The following is a 20453-nucleotide window of genomic DNA, read 5'->3' as shown; positions in this document are numbered from 1 at the left end:
GCCTCTGATCCTGAGATGATGGCTGCTGCTTGAAAAATTAATGCTGGAATTATAATCTGAAATGCATCAAGAAGTGGTGACATCCTACTGTTTGTCCTTTTCAGCATGCAACAGGACATGCCAAACTTGTTCTTCCACCGCCTGCCTTACTTGCAGAAATGGCCTGATGCTGAACCATGATGGGCACTGTGTGGCACCTGGGTACTGCTCTCGCACTGAGTACTATGATGAGAAAAGTCAGGCCTGTAAGCCTTGTCATAAGAGATGCTTCCACTGCTCAGGACCCACTGAACACCAGTGTCTTACTTGTGCGAATAACCGTTATCTTCTCAGTAAGTGTCTTGCTCCTGCCTCTAGATTTTATTTTATGCTGAAAGCATAAAGTAGACATGCTCCTGTCACGTTTATCAAACATCTAGGGCTGCTTCAGCCAACCTAAATATTGCAAAGCTGACACTTCATTTACTTGATTTGTAATGTTCCTGTTGTTTTCTATAAGTAGCTTAAAACAAACAAGAGGGATACAATTAGCATTTTTTTTAATGAACAAAAAAAAGAGCTCATATTTTACTTGTTTAATCCCTACAGAGATCTGATGAGAAAAAAAATGCTTAAGTAGAGCTGTTTAAAAGTTGTTTATGGATCACTAGGTCCATATTTAGTGGAGGAATGGCTGAGGTGCAAACGTTTTTGACTTTGGAGAAAATATTGTATTGTCTCAGAAACAAATTGGTAAAAAGTATAAAATCCCAGAATTTAAACTTTACTTGTTTTCATATTCTTTATAAAGCAAACAAAAATTGTAGAAAATCAGAGGGAGAAAAAATAATTGAAGTGACAATTTCATGCATGAAATCTCTAAAGAGAGTTTGAATTAAAACTGAACCTGAGCTTTTTGAGTCTAACCCTGTTGCAGATTTTGCATTCTTAAATTTCTGACATCTGTCACATTCCACTGCTTTGTACCATTACAATTGGTAAAGTTGATGGAATTATGTAAATAAATGATCTGGAGAGGAGACAGAATTGCAAGAATAATAAAAATAAGGGAAAGTATCTTCCTTTGTCCAGTTGCAACCTAAGCAGCAAAACTATAAAGACAAGCTAGATAATGAGTACAAGCTACTAATGAGTAATCACTGCTCTCTTAGCTTGATGCACTTGCAATTAGTTGCATCAGGCCTAACCTCACTCATGATGCCTATTCTAATGACCCTCTGAGGTCTCAGTGAAAGTGAGATGTACCTGATACATTTGGCAGCATTAAAGGCATTTATTCCTATAATATAAAGCAGCAGCTACAGACAGGGATAAAGTCCAACGAACAAATGTCACTAAAACTCAAATTTACCATCAGATTAATCATGTACATAGAATGCAATGAGACTGATGCTTAGGGTGAAATCTAAGGAAACTGATAATGTATATAGGATGTTTCCTAATTACTGTTTCTTCTTTTCTGTATTCTGAAAGAAATCACAGCTGCTGTTCATTATTATGTATTATGAATTTATATTTCCCAGAGATAAAAAATTATCAGTTCTGAGGAGCCTGCTAACATACATAACATGCAGAAATGAGGACTAATGAACTGACAAGACCTGGAAGAAACAAAGGATAATTACTATATGTCAACATCCTCTTTTCTTGTACCGGTACACGCTCTAACAGCATCTCCTGTTAGTTTCCTCTAGCACAGCTGTGAGAGGTGTTTTATACTAGAAAATAACAAATATGTTGTGTTATTTTGCATTGTTGTCTCTGCAGATACAACCTGTGTTGAAACATGCCCAGATGGGTATTATTTTGACAGTGATGAGGGACAATGTTCCCCATGTCACAGTGCCTGTGTAACTTGCACTGGAAAACGCAGCTCACAGTGCCTTTCCTGCAAACCGGGCTGGTACAGACATGGAAAAGGATGCATAAACCAGTGTCCAGCAGGGTAAGGTCCAAGACCTTTAGCTAAGAGCTATGTCACAGAGGGAGCTTCGAGAAATTAGATCACTCTGCCCTATTCTACTTCAGAGCGAAATAGAACTGAATTCTCTGTTCAGGTGGAAAAGTCTTATGTCATCCTAGCACAGAGGTGGTGGAAAACCTCCCTTCACATTCAAAAACTGTGAAATTGGTGCCCAAACTGGAACCAGCTTAATGTGATGTGGTCCTTCTTACACTCCAAGGATGATCTTAGGTACACTAAGTTACCTGTTAGCTTAAGCAAAGGAAGCAGGGTAACTTCCTTCAAATACCCTTACAATCTCCACTTACTACTTTTGTTCTGCATTGAGGAAAAGTTATAAGGGACCATAATAAATCCAGCCACTAAAAAAATCTTTCAATTGAGGACCCAGAATTCTAGACAACAACTTCATTAATATGAGTCCATTTAATCTCAAAAAAATAATTCAGTGTGTTCTTGTGAATATGTCTCAGAACTTAAAATTTGCAAAGCAGATCTGTGGTTTCTGGTTCAGGTCCATTTCATTTTGTAGTACTGTATGATTATACTGGCTGTTAAATTGTGTTATTATCCCAGTAAACTGGAAGTCTGTAATGACCACATGTCAACAAAACCACAGTGCAGCAATTAGCTTTTTCCCTGACGGTACAACTTATGTGAACATCATTCCTCTGCTGGTATCCTTTAGCTAAGCCTGTTTGTGCACTGAGAGGAAATATGCAATTTCTGAATTTCCATCAGACAGCACATCGTCAGGAGCAGTGAGGAATTCAGTACTTACCCAATATCTCAAGGACACCTCTAGCACAGTCAAAAGATAGCTGAGGTTTTCTGAGCCCTGCCTGTTTATATACCTAATTTGTGTCTAAATTCACCCTAGATACTAGAAAGCCTAGCTTTCTACACCCTCAATTTTCAAAGTCATTTTATAGTTGAATTTCAATGGCCAAGGGGTATTACAGGAAATTAATAATATTTTCACTGAGATTGCAATTGTCTATTGTGATCACATCGATATCAATATTATACATTGATGTAACCACAGTAAAAGCTAAGGATGAGGGGTGTTCTGGTTTTCCTTTCACTGCTGGACTTTATGCAAAGTCATGATCTCTTTCAGGTATTTTGCACGAAACTCCACTGGATCATGTGAAAGATGCCACAAGGGTTGTAAGGAGTGTACAGGACCTCAACCCACACACTGTCTTTTCTGTGATACATATTTCTACTTGTTGCGCTCCAAGAATGAATGTGTTAGCTCTTGTCCTGAGTATTACTATGAAGACAAGGACAACAACATCTGTGAAAGATGCCACCCTTCCTGTCGAACTTGTGAAGGTAAAAGCATACGGTCCGCTTTGACCAAATCAAGGGGTTATCAAAACATCTGCCGAGGATTATCGAATTACTGTTTTTTCTTCCTTTTCCTCTCTGCTCCAAGATTTGGAAACACTTCGCAAAGAGGCATGCAATGTACAACATACAATGTACAACCAACCTGTCCATGACTGAAGTAGCTGCAGTGGGTGATGCAAACCTCTCCTGGGGCTGCTGGGCACTCCTTAGCTCTGGGTGACATGGCTGATCCATGCTGCCATTTTGCTTTTAGAGTATTGATAAATCAAAATCAAAACAAGGATATGAGTTCCCTCCAAGCTCCTTGCAGGGCTGCGTCCGGCCACATAGCGCAAGTGTAAAGGCAGCCACCCTCAGGGAGGGCTGGGAGCAATTCCTGGTGCCAAGTCAGTGAGAGGAAAAAAACAGATAACACAGCCAGGCCTTCCAGAAAGATGCTCATCAGCTTCAAAAAAAAAGGGCTGTTTGTTACAGAGCTGGACCTCATTTCTCACACAAATGGTGAATAATAACCAAATAATATTGTTGTTGTCCTTCTGTGTGTTACTCTATGAAAGCCAAGGAACATAAATTTGACCGCAAATCTTTACAGTCTGCAATGGGAAGAACAGAAACAGAAACATGTTTACAGTAAAAAAAATAAAAATTAAAAAAAGACAATGATGTCTGCTGCTTTTATATAGTTAAGTAAGTTGAGCATTTTTCTAAGTTAACCTTGGTAGACCACCTGTTTCTTTTTCCTAACTCATCCAACTCTGAAACAGGTAGCATTAGTTCTCTTGGACGCATTTGGTGTCCTTTTCTGTCTGAATGGCATCACAGCTAGCAAGCAACATTCTGCAGTTTAGACTACACCATATAATTTAGGTTGGATAATGGATATACTGGATAGCACAGATGGCTAATTGCAACATGACAATATTTAAAATTGTGGAAATAACCTCTTAGAATGAAGCCATCTTCAAGAACTATTGAAATGTTATTGTATAACAACATTATAACAAGTAAAAGAAGTATTTTGGCCTGGATTTGGGGACAAAAAGGTAGCCATTTTAACTTACTTCCATTCGTTTTTACTTTATTTGGGATAGATACTACAGGACATATTTGGGATAAATACTCGCAGACACACTAAATGAAACACAAGCCAAGCCTAAACAGCAAACAAGTAGGTGTTCTGAAATGCAGATGCATTACTGATGTAAGAGGAAAAAGGTGTTTTGGTATCTATTGTTTCTCAGGCACAGGAAGGCAAACCCTGCACTGCTTAGTCAAATCACATAGTAAATTCACAGGGTTATAGAAGGTTGCTAAATTTAGCTATTTAACTGCTGCTAACATGAGCTACTTGCAGTTCCACTGCCTTGAGACATGGCAGAAAATGCGTGCTTGCAGGGAGGTGGACAGATGCATGTAGGAAAAACCCTTCACTTCAACATTTCACAGAAATATTGCATACAGAATCTGTCTTCAAAAGGAGTACCCAACACACAAAGGATGATCTGTTTAGACCTGATGAATAATTCTTTTCCTATGCAACTAAGTAAATTATTTTGCTCTTCAAATATAAATGTACCTTAATTCATTGTGGTTTGAAAACGGTTAGCTCACAGGTCTAATAAGTATTTATTTTGTGAAGGAGTGAGTTTGGCCAAAGTTCCTCACAATTTTATTTCAATGAGCTACCCTAATTAATTTTTCTGAATGTATTGGAGCTCCCGTGTACAACTAATTCCGTACTAGTTTCTCATAAATATCAAAACACTTAAGAAATACACTTTGTGGGCATGTAAGACCCCAAGATTAGGCCCAAATTCTTTTTAACACCAGTCTCCTCATGCTGAACTCCTCACTGCTGTTTACAAATACCTTTTTCTTTGGTGGTAGCAAACATTATAGTTTTTAAAAGAAGTCAGATAACAATTTTTCCAGTTGTAATATTGTTATTTTATTTGTGTTTCTAGAGAAGGGAGCATTTGGCTGCACATCTTGTGTATGGAGCTACAGTTTACTAGGTGGAATGTGCAACTCAGACTGTTTTGTAGGTGAATACAAAGTCCAGGAGACAAGACAAGAGGTACCTATTTGTAGGCATTTTCTACTGTGATGTGTAAACTGAACTTTAACTTCTGAATACAAAACAAACAACACAGAATGCTCTTCTTTAAGTTTTGAAGGCTGCTTATTTTAGATACGCTTATTTTTTTCCTTCTCTTGGCAGAATAAGCTGTTGTTTCTCTTTCTGGGGTTGCCTACTATAGAGTAATTCTCTACCAGTGAATATAAACGCAGAACTTTGTCAACGGTGGTATCAAAGCCATGTGAAGAAAATCAGCTATATTAGTAATACAGATTTTTTTCTTCCAGTATAATTGAGATTTCCCCACAGATTTCTGATGCTTTATCTGTAAGAAATCACACTGCACTCCTGATTGACAGCTCTGCTGGCAGAAACCTCTAGTGGAGGGACAGGCTGAAATTAACAGAGCTGTATGTTTAGTAGAACAGGACTACAATTAGGTTTGGATCTGTGCCACAAGTCTAGGCACTCCAGCTTCCAGATTTCCACACCAACTGCCTTCCAAAGTTGTTTATTCAAGAATATAGCAGCAGGGCAAGCCAGCTGGCCTGAGACATTGCATACCCAGGAGTCTCTGGCCTGGAATATCCCCTTAGCAGTGCTGCTCTGTAACTGTGAGCCTAAGAGCTGGTGACCACAGAGGTCCACACTTCTTTGCAAGAGCTTTGACTCTGAGAAACTGGACCTTGTGCTATGACCTTCTTATCTTACCCAGGCTCTTCAATCAAGGACAAGTAGCCTCACAGGTCTGATAGCAAATTTGGTGAAAGATTATTTGAGTTTCCAGAGTGCAACAGTGGATATGGGGTCCAAGTCCCATGGCAAGAAAATAGCAGTTTTTCCCAGTAGGACACAAACTGTGAATAGAAGCCCTGAAATATCTGAGGTCAGGTACCTGCAAGGTAGATGTGACAGTGATGATCTCTGGCAGTCTTTGTACACAGAGGCTCTCAGGAGCCTATTTGGAATTTGAGAAGTGTATTTGAGTTGTTTCTGTAAAACAGAACTGACATGACCTAATAAAACTCTGGGCTAGTAGAAAATTTCCAGACTGCTTATTCATTTTTTCCGCTCCTTTTTAAGTTAGAAAAGAAATTCATTCTTTCAGTTGCCCGTTTTTCCCCAGAATAGTTCATGTTCTTGCTGTCATGCAAGTTGCTTTTGATAATACTCGAGTGCACTTCTTGAAGGCCACTTTACTATCATCACTGCCAAAGAAAAGACCACATGCTAGATCTGCTAGCTTGGGACTAACAAAACAAAACCACACTTTCCAGCCAAAGAACTTACAGTCTATGCTGTCTAGTTATGTGAGATCTCCAGGTTCCTACAACAGTTTCTCCTCTCTCCCTAGAAGCAGGCCACTGAGAACCCAGATAGTATAACTTGAATTTAGTTTCCTATCCCCTACTTTATTTTGCCATTGGCACCCATGGAACCCAGAGATGACTATCAAGACAGTGAATGACAGGACAGAATCCAAAATTAAAGGTGTTTTGTTTGTCTTTTGCATCTGAAGGAGGATGAGCCCAAGTGCAAGAGATGTGATAGCTCGTGCACTGAGTGCAAGGGACCTGGACCTCTCAACTGCACCGTGTGCCCAGCCAGCATGCAGATCTACCTGGAGGAAAGCCGCTGCCTGCCCTGCTGCAGTGGCTCTGACCTAGCAGGCACCCAAGAGTGTTGTGACTGCAGTGAAACACAAGGTAGGACCATGCTGAAAAGCAGTAATGGTGCTGAAGGCCTTTATTACTGAGTAGGCTGACATTTAAAAATTGATAGGGGAATAGTGCAAAAATGTTGTACACAGGTACTCAGTGTGTTTCAATTGCTCCTTTAACAGAGTAGGAAGGGCTTTACAGAAATGACAGCAATCATGACTGATAGGGAAGGCAACACTCTCTTTCACTCACAGCTGTTGTGTTAAACAGCCAGGCATTTCATAAACCTGATGACTGGGAAGTGCTTGCTTCAAGGTACAGCAATGAATCACTGCATTTTAAGCTCATAATGTCAAAACTCCTTTAAGTGCCTGTTAGCTTTCCTTCTTCTTTCTGATTATTTCTAATATAATAAAAAAGCATAGCTATTCCAGCAACCTTGCTTATCTTTTTACACCACCATATCTACAGAAATACAGTTGTGATATTGGAAGAGCAAGGTGCTAAGAGGAATGCATTTAAAAATGTAAGCAGATCTGAATGTTGCACTGGTTTTTTTTTTATATATAAATAAAATACCTCCCCTCCACATACACATATTTAATCTTTTTTTTTTTTTAACTGCTTTTGTAGATGATTGCGTATTACGGACCACTGTACCACCCAAGAGCAAAAGCAAAACTACTTTCTTTGTTATCACTTGCATTTTACTACTCCTGGTCATCGGAGCCATTGTATTCATCTGGAGAAAATCACGAGCCAAAACCCAGGCTGTCGCTAAACATGGGTATGAGAAGCTTACAAATCACTCCAGAACCTTTCCTTCCCATGTAAGCAACTACCACGAGAGTCCCAGTTACCAGGAAGATCAAGTGATTGAGTACAGAGATCGAGAAAATGAAGATGATGATGAAGAAGATGATATTGTATATATGGGCCAGGATGGCACACTCTACCGAAAATTTAAATATGGGCTTTTGGAGGATGATGAGGAAGATGAGCTTGAATATGATGATGAAAGTTATTCATTTAGATAACTCTACTAATTCATTAATTCCCTGTTCAGTTCCTTTTCCTATTATATTACAGCAGTTTATTTAAGTATGTTTAGTTACCTCTAAGCATGCTGATTTTGGCTAACAGCTATTGTGAGAGCAGAATTGTTTCTAAAACCAGTTTCTCCTGAAGCTTTGCATAAATCCTTGCTAGGTTTTTAGGCAGCACTTCATATGTGGGCTGGCTAAGAGATTATGTTTCTGTGCATTTGTATGGAGGGTAAATCCTTTCCCAATATGTTTTTGTGTGCATTGTAACTAACAAAAACAGTGCTTCAAACCACACACAGATTTATTGAGAACCTTGCCAATCACTACTAGAAAACTGCAGATCTAAAGAAGATGGGTGTATTTATCTACCTGATGATAGGTAGATAGGGGATAGAGTGCCAGTAGCTTGCTGTTTTGTCACTACAGTTACTCACCAGTTTGTGACAGAATAAGCAAGTTTGCTGGCTTCACCCAGATTTTCTTCATTTGTATCACCTGTTGCATCTATGTCCCTTGCAGCCAACACATTCCTCCTTCCAATCTTATAGCATACTTCCCAGTTAAATATTGCATCTATGACATGATGTTTAAGTTTTCTGATTGAGACTCTACTCCAGGTAAGTATATTTTATTCACGGTTTGTATGAAACATAACTAGAATATTTTGTATATCAACCTCTGATTAATCTTTACTGTGGTGTTTGTCAAATAATCTTTCATTGTAGATACAAACTTCTGGGTTTGCCACAAAGGGAAATACAGTCTATAAGCAAGTCTATAAAAATGACTCCTTTTGCCTTCTCAGTGATTTAAACACAGAACAATTATTCAAGCAGCTTTTCCATTTCTGTTGCAAATGGCTCAGGATGTTCAAACAATGGCAGAGAATAATTAGCGCTCACTTGGTAGCATAACTTAAAGGAAGACAGCAATGTGATATTATTATTATTATTACAGAAGTATAATTTATCATATTAAAGAAAAGGATACTGTTTATGGACCTTTGTGGTGAAAGAATGAACTCTTTGCAAAAAACTGTCTTGAGAATGCTGTTATTTGTCAAGTTTCATTCACTCTCAGAATTCCTTTAGATTTTCAGTAAGAACTGTTCTAGAACTATAAATCAATTAATTAGATTTAGTGCATTTTCTATTGTTTTTATGAGAAAAAAATATAACCGTATATAGATCATCGTCATTATAAAATACATTTGAAGACAACTTCATATTTTTTAAATCTCATTGCAGTTCCAGAATGAAAATTAATAAAATACCTGAATCTTCAGAATTTGTAGTGCTTGTTAAACATAAACCTGAAGAACATAAGTGCTTAAGGATTTGACTTTTAAATCCATGCTTCCAGTGTTAACATCACTCTGTAAGACCAGCAGCATGATCCATGACGCATACCGAACTACACCAAGGAGTCCACAATATACCCAAAACACCACATTACATTACATTCTTTCCTCATGCAACTTTAGGGATGCCACACAGATGTTATAGAAAGGTTTACATGCAAACAGTGTGAAAGTACAAGAGAAACATTCCCCCAGGGAGGCCTGAGCCAGATTAACGTGCTTCAAGATACAGGTTTGAATAATTTTCAGCTGTAGCAGATGGACCTTTGCCCTGACCAGGATGAATGTTTAAACAATTGAACTTGAATAGAATGCAACTCTTTCCACCTAATTTTTAAAAGAACCAAGCAGTTCTAAATTTTGATAGAAAGGGTATAGACAAATCTATTTTCAGGTTATAGAATTCTGAGGCCATAGCTTTCCTATGTCCTAAATAAAGGACAAAAATCCCAAGCAGGACTAGTTTTCAGACACGCTTTGACTTTAGCTAGTTTAAACAATATCTGAATGTCATTTTACTGTCAGTAAAAAGCTTTAGTTTATTGGCAACCAGCCTTACAAAGCTTTGCATAAAACTGAGATGCTTGTGTTAGACATAGCAAAGGAAAGCACTGTTGTCAGAAGCCTCCTTAGACAGAAAACTTACTGACAGAAATAGTAGCAATAACCCTCACTATTATATAACATAGCAGTCATTCTCCTAAATAAGAAACTGAATAAACTCTTTCCAAGAATTGCTGTAAGTCTAAGGCAGGGTAAGAATTAAAAAGGGTACCAAAGCTATAAAAATATTCAAGGTATTGAAATGGTACTAGCTCTTTCGAAGCAAACTTCCAAAGTTTACTTACTGAAGATTTTTGTCTATTCTATTTAGCCACAGTTATCACATACACATTTGCAACTAGTCAAAGGAGTTAAGAACTTTCAGCTCCTTTGGCTCAGTACAACCTCTCAATGCAGATGTGGCAAACGAGGCAGCAAAAATCTCAGTAAATAAGACTTCACACTAGTTATCTTCGGCAAATTTCTCTCACTTGCTAGTTTGTCAGGCTGTTTCCTATCTCAAGGTCTTTGTTTTTCGTTCCTTCCCCTTGCACCCCTTTCATTATTATTCTCATCCGTCCATGGATTTGTCACTAAACTAGATCTACTTCACACGAGTGCTACTCTTTATTAGGAATGGAACTAATGGTACTTTCCTTCCCAGCATTGTAGTTCACTGTATTCCTTTGGAAAACTGTTTGACAGTCTCAATATCCAGAATATGTAACAGTTATTGAAAATATATGAAAATATTTTCATATCAGTAACAGTATTAACATGGTAACTATCTTAATTTTATAGCTATACAAGTATACCTTTAAGAATAAGGTTTTTTTCATTCATTCTCAAATACTAGCAAGTTAGATTTAATTTTCAGGTAGATTTTAAGAAAGTTATGTTGTATTCACAGATAATCTCTTCTCTAGCTAGACATACAAGAAGCCTATATGAATAACTATTGCAGACTATTTGTGCACATTGGGCCTTTACATTTTCTGAACATGAAGTAGTGTTGCATTTTAACATCTGCTAAGTACATGTTCTTTCAGCTGTTAGACCATCAGATAGTTTAATGCCATAGCTATTCAGAAAAGTACTATTATTACCTATATGCATTTGAAAAAAATTCTCGTACTGTTATTCACACATTGTCAACAAACTCCATTTCAGAACAGTAATAGACTTCTGAAGGACACAGACAATTAAAATGCATCACAAGTTTTATTTAAAAATTATTTGAAACCATGGAAATATTTATATTGCTTGAACTCCAGCAACTTCAGTGATCTTTATGCCTTATTTGCTGTTCATACACTGCCTTACAAATAAAGAACTGCAAACATCTGGAATATCAATAATGTAGCACCAAGTCTGTAAGCAAAAACAATAATTCTCCCTCCCCAAAACTGAAAGAAGTTTAAGCACCATAATGAAAGAATTCTGCAGCACCTCTTTCATTTATGCTAAGGAGTACACACAGATTACTTCCATCACGTCTCATACAATCAATCAGAAAAACCTATGAAAAACAGCATCACTGCTTTCTCAGTTACATTCTTTTATTAATGCTACAGTGTCACAACAAAAATGGAAATAGTTATTTTCACATCAGACACAAACATAACCCTTCAGCTTACCTTATAACCTTCCCAGCTTATACTGTGCTGGGAATCACATATTGAACTGAAAAATCAATATGCGGTATTTCACTCAGCCAAATGAATGTACATACACTTCCTCTAACTGGAAGGCAAACATGCAATGCTCAGTATATTACTTGACTGTATACGTAATTTATGCTTTAGACAAGAGCTGTGAGCGACCTAAGTTTGTCAAGTTTTCATTTTGCAACTCTTCTCTATACTCAAGCATAGTGGGTTTAAAATCAAATCATGAAATTAGTTTTGGATAGTAGCATTCATTAGCATTTACAGAATAGTGTTGCTAAGACAATCACCTTAATGCACTATGATTTCTACAAACACATGACATCACTGGAGAAAAATAATTTTAAAAGGCAGCGATAAGCTTAGGCATTATGCCACAATCAATAAAGATTTGTTCTTTAAATATATTCTTTAAAATATATTACATTTAGTAACACAGCTATTATTTCTTCTTCCAGAAAAGTAAAATATAAAGCAAGATTTTGACAGTGTTATATAGCCTAGAAAGCCTCTCTCCTTTGAGAAATAAAAAAAGTTGAAAAAAAATTGTCCCACAATCCCTCAGTTTTAAAGTGGAGGAAAAAACCCCTATGAAGAAAATTGTTGTGCAGATTTCCAACGAGCAGATAGTAGAAGTCCATTAAGTGTTTTGGAGTTTTAAATCTTGTTTTGTTTTGTTTTTAAAAAAGTGAATATTTCTATAAGCAGATAAGTTCAGTTTCTTTTAATATTTTCCTACTAGAAAGACCAAAGTGTGCTGAAAATGTCTAGGCACCTGTTAGGACAAATTTATAAAAATTTATAAACAACCTTAGCAACACAGGTTGAAATGCTGCTTATCCTAATAAGCGCTGTTATAGAAATCCCTCAAGAAGTGTATAGCCCTTCTATCTTTGCCATCAACAGGACTGACAAGTAATTCATCTGCATAATTGGGTCTTGGCTGAAGTCCTGCGCAGCTACAAGTACTCCTTGACTTGCTCAAGACCTTTTCCCAAATAACCCATGAGAGTGGCTGCAAGTTAAAATATCATGAACTAGATCCCTGTCAGGCTGACAGCACTCACCACAGAGAATTCCCATAATGCTATCTTGACAGAAACAGTACAGTGAAATGTATGATCAGAATGAGATGGGCCAAGGGGGAAATACATAAAATTGTACTGTGATGGGGGGAGTAGATTGGGAAGCACACATACACTCTACATAAACATACGTACTACATAATTTTAACAAACATATTCAAAATTATCAGATTTGACAAAGCGCCCTCTGTTTATCTGTGCAAACATTTCAGAGTGGGAAAGATCTAATAACTTGTAATAAATACTCAATATATACAAAATTGTTGATGTATTATTCCAAGGACCATAGAATCTTAGAATTATTTGGGTTGGAAGGAACCTTTAAAGGTCGTCTAGTCCAACTCCCCTGCAATGAGTAGGGACGTCTTCAACTAGACCATGTTGCTCCGAGCTGCATCCAGCCTGACCTGGATTTTCCGGGGACATGGCTTCTACCAACTCTGTAGGCAACTTGCTCCAGCGCTTCATGACCCTCATTGTAAAATATTTCTTCCTTACATCTAGTCTATATTTACACTCTTTCAGCTTCAAATCATTACCTCTTGTCCTATCACAACAGGTCCTGCTATAAAGTTTCTTCTATGCCACTCATTTTGGTGTCGTGTGCAAACTTTCTGAGGGTGCACTCGATCCCAGTGTCTTTGAATTTATGAAGATATTAAACAGTAGTGGTCCCAAATACAGACCCTGTATACTTGCATACTTCCTTCTCTTTTATTTACAGAATCACAGAATCACAAGGTTGGAAAGGACCCAATGGATCATCGAGTCCAACCATTCCTAACACTCCCTAAACCATGTCCCTCAGCACTTCATCCACTCATTCCTTAAACACCTCCAGGGAAGGCGACTCTACTACCTCCCTGGGCAGCCTGTTCCAGTACCCAATGACTCTTACTGTGAAGAATTTTTTTCTGATATCCAACCTGAACCTCCCCTGACGGAGCTTCAGGCCATTCCCTCTTGTCCTGTCCCCTGTCACTTGGGAGAAGAGGCCAGCTCCCTCCTCTCCACAACCTCCTTTCAGGTAGTTGTAGAGAGTAATAAGGTCTCCCCTCAGCCTCCTCTTCTCCAGGCTAAACAACCCCAGCTCTCTCAGCCGCTCCTCGTAAGACTTGTTCTCCAGCCCCCTCACCAGCTTTGTTGCTCTTCTCTGGACACACTCCAGAGCCTCAACATCCTTCTTGTGGTGAGGGGCCCAGAACTGAACACAGTACTCGAGGTGCGGTCTCACCAGTGCTGAGTACAGAGGGAGAATAACCTCCCTGGACCTGCTGGTGACCCCATTTCTGATACAAGCCAAGATGCCGTTGGCCTTCTTGGCCACCTGGGCACACTGCTGGCTCATGTTCAGTCGGCTCTCAACCAGCACCCCCAGGTCCTTCTCTTCCGTGCAGCTCTCCAGCCACTCTTCCCCCAGTCTGTAGCGCTGCATAGGGTTGTTGTGCCCCAAGTGCAGGACCCGGCATTTGGCCCTGTTAAATCTCATCCCATTGGTCTCGGCCCAGCAGTCCGGCCTGTTCAGATCCCTTTGCAGAGCCTCCCTACCCTCCAGCAGGTCGACACTTCCTCCCAGCTTAGTGTCATCTGCAAACTTGCTGAGGGTGCACTCAATGCCTTCATCCAGGTCATTGATAAAGACATTGAACAGAGCTGGACCCAGTACCAAGCCCTGGGGAACCCCACTTGTAACTGGCCTCCAGCTGGAGTTAACTCCATTGACCACCACTCTCTGGGCCCGGCCATCCAACCAGTTTTCAACCCAGAAGAGTGTGCGCCTGTCCAGGCCAGAGGCTGACAGTTTCTGCAGCAGAATGCTGTGAGAAACTGTGTCAAAGGCTTTACTGAAGTCCAAAATGAATTTAATGAATACTTCTTTCCATAATAATTTTTTACATTCTTGTGGCATCCACCAGATGGCATGCAATCTCTTTTTAAGTATCTGTAGATTTGGGCACAGGTTTTGGGCACATGGTTTACAGTCTTATCTTGAGAGCAGAACAGTTCTTGAGAAATGGCAAGTCAGGTAAATATTTGCTTAAGAACAACATGGTAAGTAGGCAGAAGACAGAAGTCTCACTCTGTCAAATCCTCTTTCTCAGTTGTGATAGGTTGTTATCCATGGTAAAAAATACTCATCCTTGATACTGGACATGTCCTCTTGTAATAAATTGTACTTAGTTCAGCTACATAAGTAGAATTTAGTTACCTGTATTCAAATGCAGTAGACAGGTTTCTTGATTAGTTGAATTTTAGTCATAAAAGTGTATGTCAAGAAAAGCAGCTTGGTTGCTCATACCTGTAGTTAGAAAACTCAGGCACTGTATCACACAGCTGGAAAAGAATTTCTGCTCTATTCTGATTCTACATTTTGTACAGCTTTTGTTGTTAGTCAAAAGTAAGCATTTCTTCTGCTGTACATAACAGGCATACAAACCTAAAGAAAGGGGAGCAGATCTCGTGCGTCATCCATGTCAGCTTTCTTTTGTTCAGGAATACTCTGCATCAGCCCTCACCTCTGTACTCTACAGAAAACTGAAAAGACCTTGTTAATTTTCAAGCTCCAAAGGAGAGAGGTTTTCTATTTATGCAAAAGCATCAGAAGGAGGAGATGAAAAGGGTGGACATAGTGACTCACACCACAGGGAGGAGGTAGCAAAGGAAATGGTTGCAATGCTTTTCCCTGATTGCTCACTATTATTGGTTAAGTTCATTCTCACCTTACCCTCCTTGGGCTGTATCTCCATATGGCAAGAGGACCTTGAGCAATAGAGATTGCCATTACAGCCTTGTTCCCACACTAAACAATGACTGAGCAAACAGTAAAGATTCTGGTGAAAGTTCTCTCACTATTAAAAGGAACTAGGAGTTTATAATACTCTTGCCATCACCAATATGTGGACCTGCCTTCCAAACACTCGCAGGATGTATCTGCGTGGTAATGGTAAGAACTAGAGTATCCGTTTGTGTGACAACTGACTGTAAAACACTGACATTATGAGAAAATATGTATTATAACTAAATCAAAGATACAGCTCATGTTATACAGAATCACATAGGTTTAACCATTCCTAATGGAAAGGAAATTTCTGTTTATCTACAAAAACACAAACACAAGAGGACATAAAACAGTTTGTTGTGAAATTGTTTCTCTCTACTATAACAATGAAATAAAAAAAACATCTTCAACAAAAGCAAGAAGGAGAAATGAGACTGGAATTATATATATAAAAAAGAGCTGTGGAATGGTAATAGATTGTAGAAAATCAATGGAAAATCTTGAGCAGAGCCTTGCATAGTGAAGTCTGCAGTCTTTCAGAAGAAGCCTTCAATTCAATCACCTTAAAGCAATTGTAAAACCAAAGTCAGAAATCAATGAAACCCAAGAAAGGAAACCAGTTCAGATATTAGGTCAAAACTCCTTATGAAAGCAAGCACACACACATACATACTTTTTTTTTTTTTACTTTTTTATTTTTACTATTTTATATATAACATGGTCGTTCATTTATTTTTACTTCGGGGAAGGAGATTTTCTAGTCTCCTAAACTAGACAAGTCAGACGGTTAACAAATAAAATGTGGAACATTTTTAAAGGTTTCAGTTAGTATAAACTGTTAGTTTCTAAGTTTACCATCTCAGGAGGAGCTTGACTGATTGTCCTCATGTTTTAGGTTTCCTGTGGTTAAAATACAAGCTTTTTCTGGCTTTACCAGAATCATCTTTTATCACTCCTGCCAGAGAAGCCAGCAGGAGAAGGAGTAATCTTTTTTCCCAGGCAGTTGTACTAATACCAGGCCTGCTTCTCACTTCTATAGAACAATCAGCAAGTCATGCTTTTTAATTGGATGATAGTAGCAAGAAGTCATCTAGAGGCACTAAGAGAGTTCCCTAATTTATCCAGTTACATGTTTTGTAGTTAATTTTAGCAACTCAAGGCTGCAGTCCATTTCTATTTTTGATTCCATAATTGGAGCTAATTGCTAACCAGTCTCTTAGAAGAAAGTTATCCCAAAATGGCCTTGATCTGACATGGTATGTTCATATTAAATTGATTTTAAACTCACTTGAAAAAAAAAAAAAAGGCTTATCAAAATATGACAATTTGTGTAAACTTACAGTCAGTACAATGAAAAACTATTTTTGATGAATATTACAGATACTTACTCATACAGAAAAAGCAAAAGTAACCTTCTCTTATTAAGTCTTGCTATGAGTCATGCTCATCTCTGCAACTGAGCACTCAAACATGGTAAGTCTGCTGCTCTGCTTCAAAGCCTCTTTCCCGGTCCTCAATGTACAGGCCTTTTAGAAAGCACCTTCCAGCAATGCTAGGACTTTTGTTCCACGACTGCAGCTCCCCTGGCCTGCAAGCTAATCACGGGGTGGCCTCGCCCATATCTTCCTCAGGTAGGTGTTGCCCTAGGAAAATGAGTCTCATCATAGAGCCCATGGAGCAGTTGGGCCAAGGTGCCTAGAAAAGCCATGGGGATTTAATATTTAATCTTTTAACTACTTAAAGACATTTCAATTCCTAATTCCTTTAAAATTCATGTTGCCATAAAAAACTCTGATCACATGGAGTTAATTGCAATAAATTTTTTCCTATTAATAAAATAAAGCAGTAGGTGATTTTTTTAAGTCACACTAGTACACATACAGGTCTCAAGCATACAGAATATATAATGTGCTGTAGGGGACCCTGAGTGAAACAAACTGATTTCTTAGCTGGAAGCTGTAGAGATACATCACTACTATGTTGTGCATTATCATCATCAGGAGCATCTTCAGTTTGAAATGCAGTCACCTAAAAAATTAGAATTAATTTTGAGTACTTCCTTCCCTGAAGCCTTATTTCAGATTTCATCTATTTTTACAACTCTGTTTTAGAAAACCCTAAAATTGTGTGTCAAGGGTTTTCAATTATATCCATGTTTTAAAAATGTCAAAGGCCTGCAGTTTGTTTTGGCACTGCAGAAAATAATATAGCACGGCCAAAAACTCCTGCAGGATACTATATTTTGTAACAACTTCTCCTTCAGCACTTGGTGGTGTCTTCTGCCAAAATACGTCTCCGGCTTCCTATAGCGCAGCTGAAATGCATGGTGCCAGCAGTAGCTCTCAGTACAGTAAAGATCACCAGTGTTGTAAGCGAATTCCCTGTGTTTCTATCAGGTAAGCAGCCACTGAGGCTAGCTACATCTCATTTCCGCACTGGATTGTCAGTGATAAATCTTTTCCCTTCAGTGCATGTGCTGAGGATGTATCTCTCTGTAGTCATCAGGGGGTGGCACAGGCCATCTCAGCACGCTGCTCTTTCCTTCAGAAAACACAGACAGCAATACTTTTGCCTGGCACGTAGTAGTTTCATCCAAGACAAATTATTTGAGGGAAGCTTGCTTCACATGTGTCTCCCATAAAAGTGCTCAGTATATATTTGGTGTGTTTTTCTCCATGGTTCATCTCATCCGTATGCAGTTTCCCTGTTCTGTATCTTCCTTTGCTGTAGAACAGACCACCTAGTGCAGACTGCAATGATACACATCCAAATGAAAACCTGCCTGCTACAGCAGCAAGCTCACATCTGTATATTGTTGTAACACAAGTCATGCCTCTTCTAGGTAAGAAGGACAAGCTCTGCAGACTGAATTCTGGCACAATGTCTTTAGATGGGCAGAAGCTCAACGCAGGCCTTTTCTCTTTGTTCAGTGTTTGCACAATTAAGTCATGGGTACAGTGCAGGACAAATATGCACTGAATGAGCAGCATTTACATCAATCCGGTAGCCTAAAACTACCTTAAGATTAGCGTAAGCTATCTTTTGAAGCTCCTGCCTACTGCCAATGAGCATGGAGTGGCTGCACTGTAAACAAGAATTGGATCTCTTATATGCGTCTTTTCTTGTGTCCTTACATTTTGCAAACTCTTGCAAAGTTTCTTGAACATGTGAAATATGGAAAGGGTATGTTGTTGTAAAGGAAAGTGGTTTTCTCAGAAAGAAAAAAATCTGCCCTGCCTGCAGTAGAGTGCTACAAGGACAGAGAAAGTAAGTTTTAACACTTAGCGTAGTCTGATGTAGCACACAGGCTGGAGCACGTATAACATATCTTCACTGCCATATAAAATAGAAGTTTTTCTCTCTCCTTGTGCTCAGAGAGAAACAGGATCAGTAAAAATAACTCTGCACCCTAGTATAAAAGGAAGTTTTCCAATCTAGGCGTACGTGGGGAAAAAGAAAGCCTGCACAGTTGTCACTCTGGACACTAGTGTTAAGTGCTTGTGTTTCCTGGGAGTCCTTCACAGTGCAGCTCCCAGCTCCAAGACAGGTGGAATGACTGCACTAGCTGAACCTCTGTCCCCATTAAGTGCTGTGTCCCACAATGACTTCACACGCGAACAGTTTTGCAAACCAATTCATTACTAAGCTCACCCCTTGGCCATTTCTGTTGCTCCTGCCCAGAGTTTCACAGTATCTTGTGGGCAAGTTGTGTGAGAGGTGTTCAGTCCTGTCCTCAAAGCCTGTGCAGGCTCCAGCTGCACTCTTGTGAATTCATTGTCATTTATGCTGCCCTCTCACTTTTCTCAGTGCTTCTTTTAAGACTGATATAATGAGGTTCTTGTTAAAAAGAAGCACAACTCACGGAAAGAGTTAGATAATTGGTCAGAGATGGAAATTCCTTCTAACCACATACTGAAAACAAATAACTTCAAGATCTCTTTTCATCTACACTAGTGATTTAAACAAGCTAGGAAACATTCCTTCTCCTTTTCTGAAAAGGCAAATTCCTTTTCATTTCTGCTTCACTTCAAATTAATGGTCCCTCTACTTCACACATACCAGGTGCATTTTCTTTAAGAGATAATCAGTTTGTAGATATCTGCTTAAACCTTGGGTAATTTTCTCAGTTTGTATTTCACTCTGGCCTAATAAAAGGTGTTAACCTCTGCCCCTTATATTTGTCTCTGTTCTTAGACATCATGCCCGCTGTTCAAAAATAGACATATTTATTTTGCAAATAAAGTTTTAATAACTTTAAATGCTACCCAGAACATTATTTTGAATGCATGTTCTTTCCAACGCCCTCAAATCTTTGAAAATCATAGTGATATCTTGGTTTACCAGTCTGTTCAAAGAGCTTTGGGTTTTCAGTCTTGTAAAGATCTAAGTCATCAGTGCCAGCAAGGAAGGGTCTGGAAAAATAAAAGAGGAAGGGTTTGTTACTGTTAGATAGTGAGATAAAACCATAGGTACACAGAAACTCTTTGTTTTTTCAAGCTTCAGATCAGACAAGCAGTTCTACCCTTGAGGCAATAGCCCTGGTCTGAAGTCCACTGATAACAGCAAAAATCTTCCCATTACTTTGGTTGATGTGTAGTAAAGCAGAAATGAAAAGGAATTTGTCTTTTCAGATAAATAGGAGGAATGTGCTTCTTCAGCACTTCCTATAAGTCTGAGTACTTTCCCAATTAGGGCCTAAAGAGTTGCATAACCTAATCTGAAAAGTAAACAACTCAAGGTTTTGTTTCAAGTAGTAGAGTCCAGCATACTAAAAACCTGACAATTAAAATTCTTTCCAGGCCACAAACCCATCAATAAATCACTGAGAAGCTTTCTCAGGTGAGCAGTGTCCTCAAGACCTCACTCATGCTGAAAAAAATCATCAAGGAGATGAAACAGGTTTGTGCTACTCA

General features: G+C 38.7%; 1 protein-coding gene across 1 annotated transcript in view; it reads left to right on the top strand.

Annotated features, from left to right (window-relative positions):
* PCSK5 (proprotein convertase subtilisin/kexin type 5) overlaps positions 1-12878 on the top strand; it is a 249086-nt gene extending 236208 nt beyond the window's left edge. The window contains exons 32-37 of the mRNA XM_054054114.1: positions 105-332; positions 1768-1945; positions 3084-3301; positions 5284-5396; positions 6919-7105; positions 7694-12878. Coding sequence (XP_053910089.1) covers positions 105-332; positions 1768-1945; positions 3084-3301; positions 5284-5396; positions 6919-7105; positions 7694-8097 — 1328 coding nt within the window. The 3' untranslated portion in view covers positions 8098-12878. The remainder of the gene's footprint in view (positions 1-104; positions 333-1767; positions 1946-3083; positions 3302-5283; positions 5397-6918; positions 7106-7693) is intronic.
* The last annotated feature ends 7575 nt before the right edge of the window (positions 12879-20453 follow it).

The sequence above is a fragment of the Cuculus canorus genome, chromosome Z (genome assembly GCF_017976375.1).
Source record: "Cuculus canorus isolate bCucCan1 chromosome Z, bCucCan1.pri, whole genome shotgun sequence".
Classification (NCBI taxonomy): Eukaryota; Metazoa; Chordata; class Aves; order Cuculiformes; family Cuculidae; genus Cuculus; species Cuculus canorus.
This window is presented reverse-complemented; position numbering and strand designations above follow the sequence as displayed.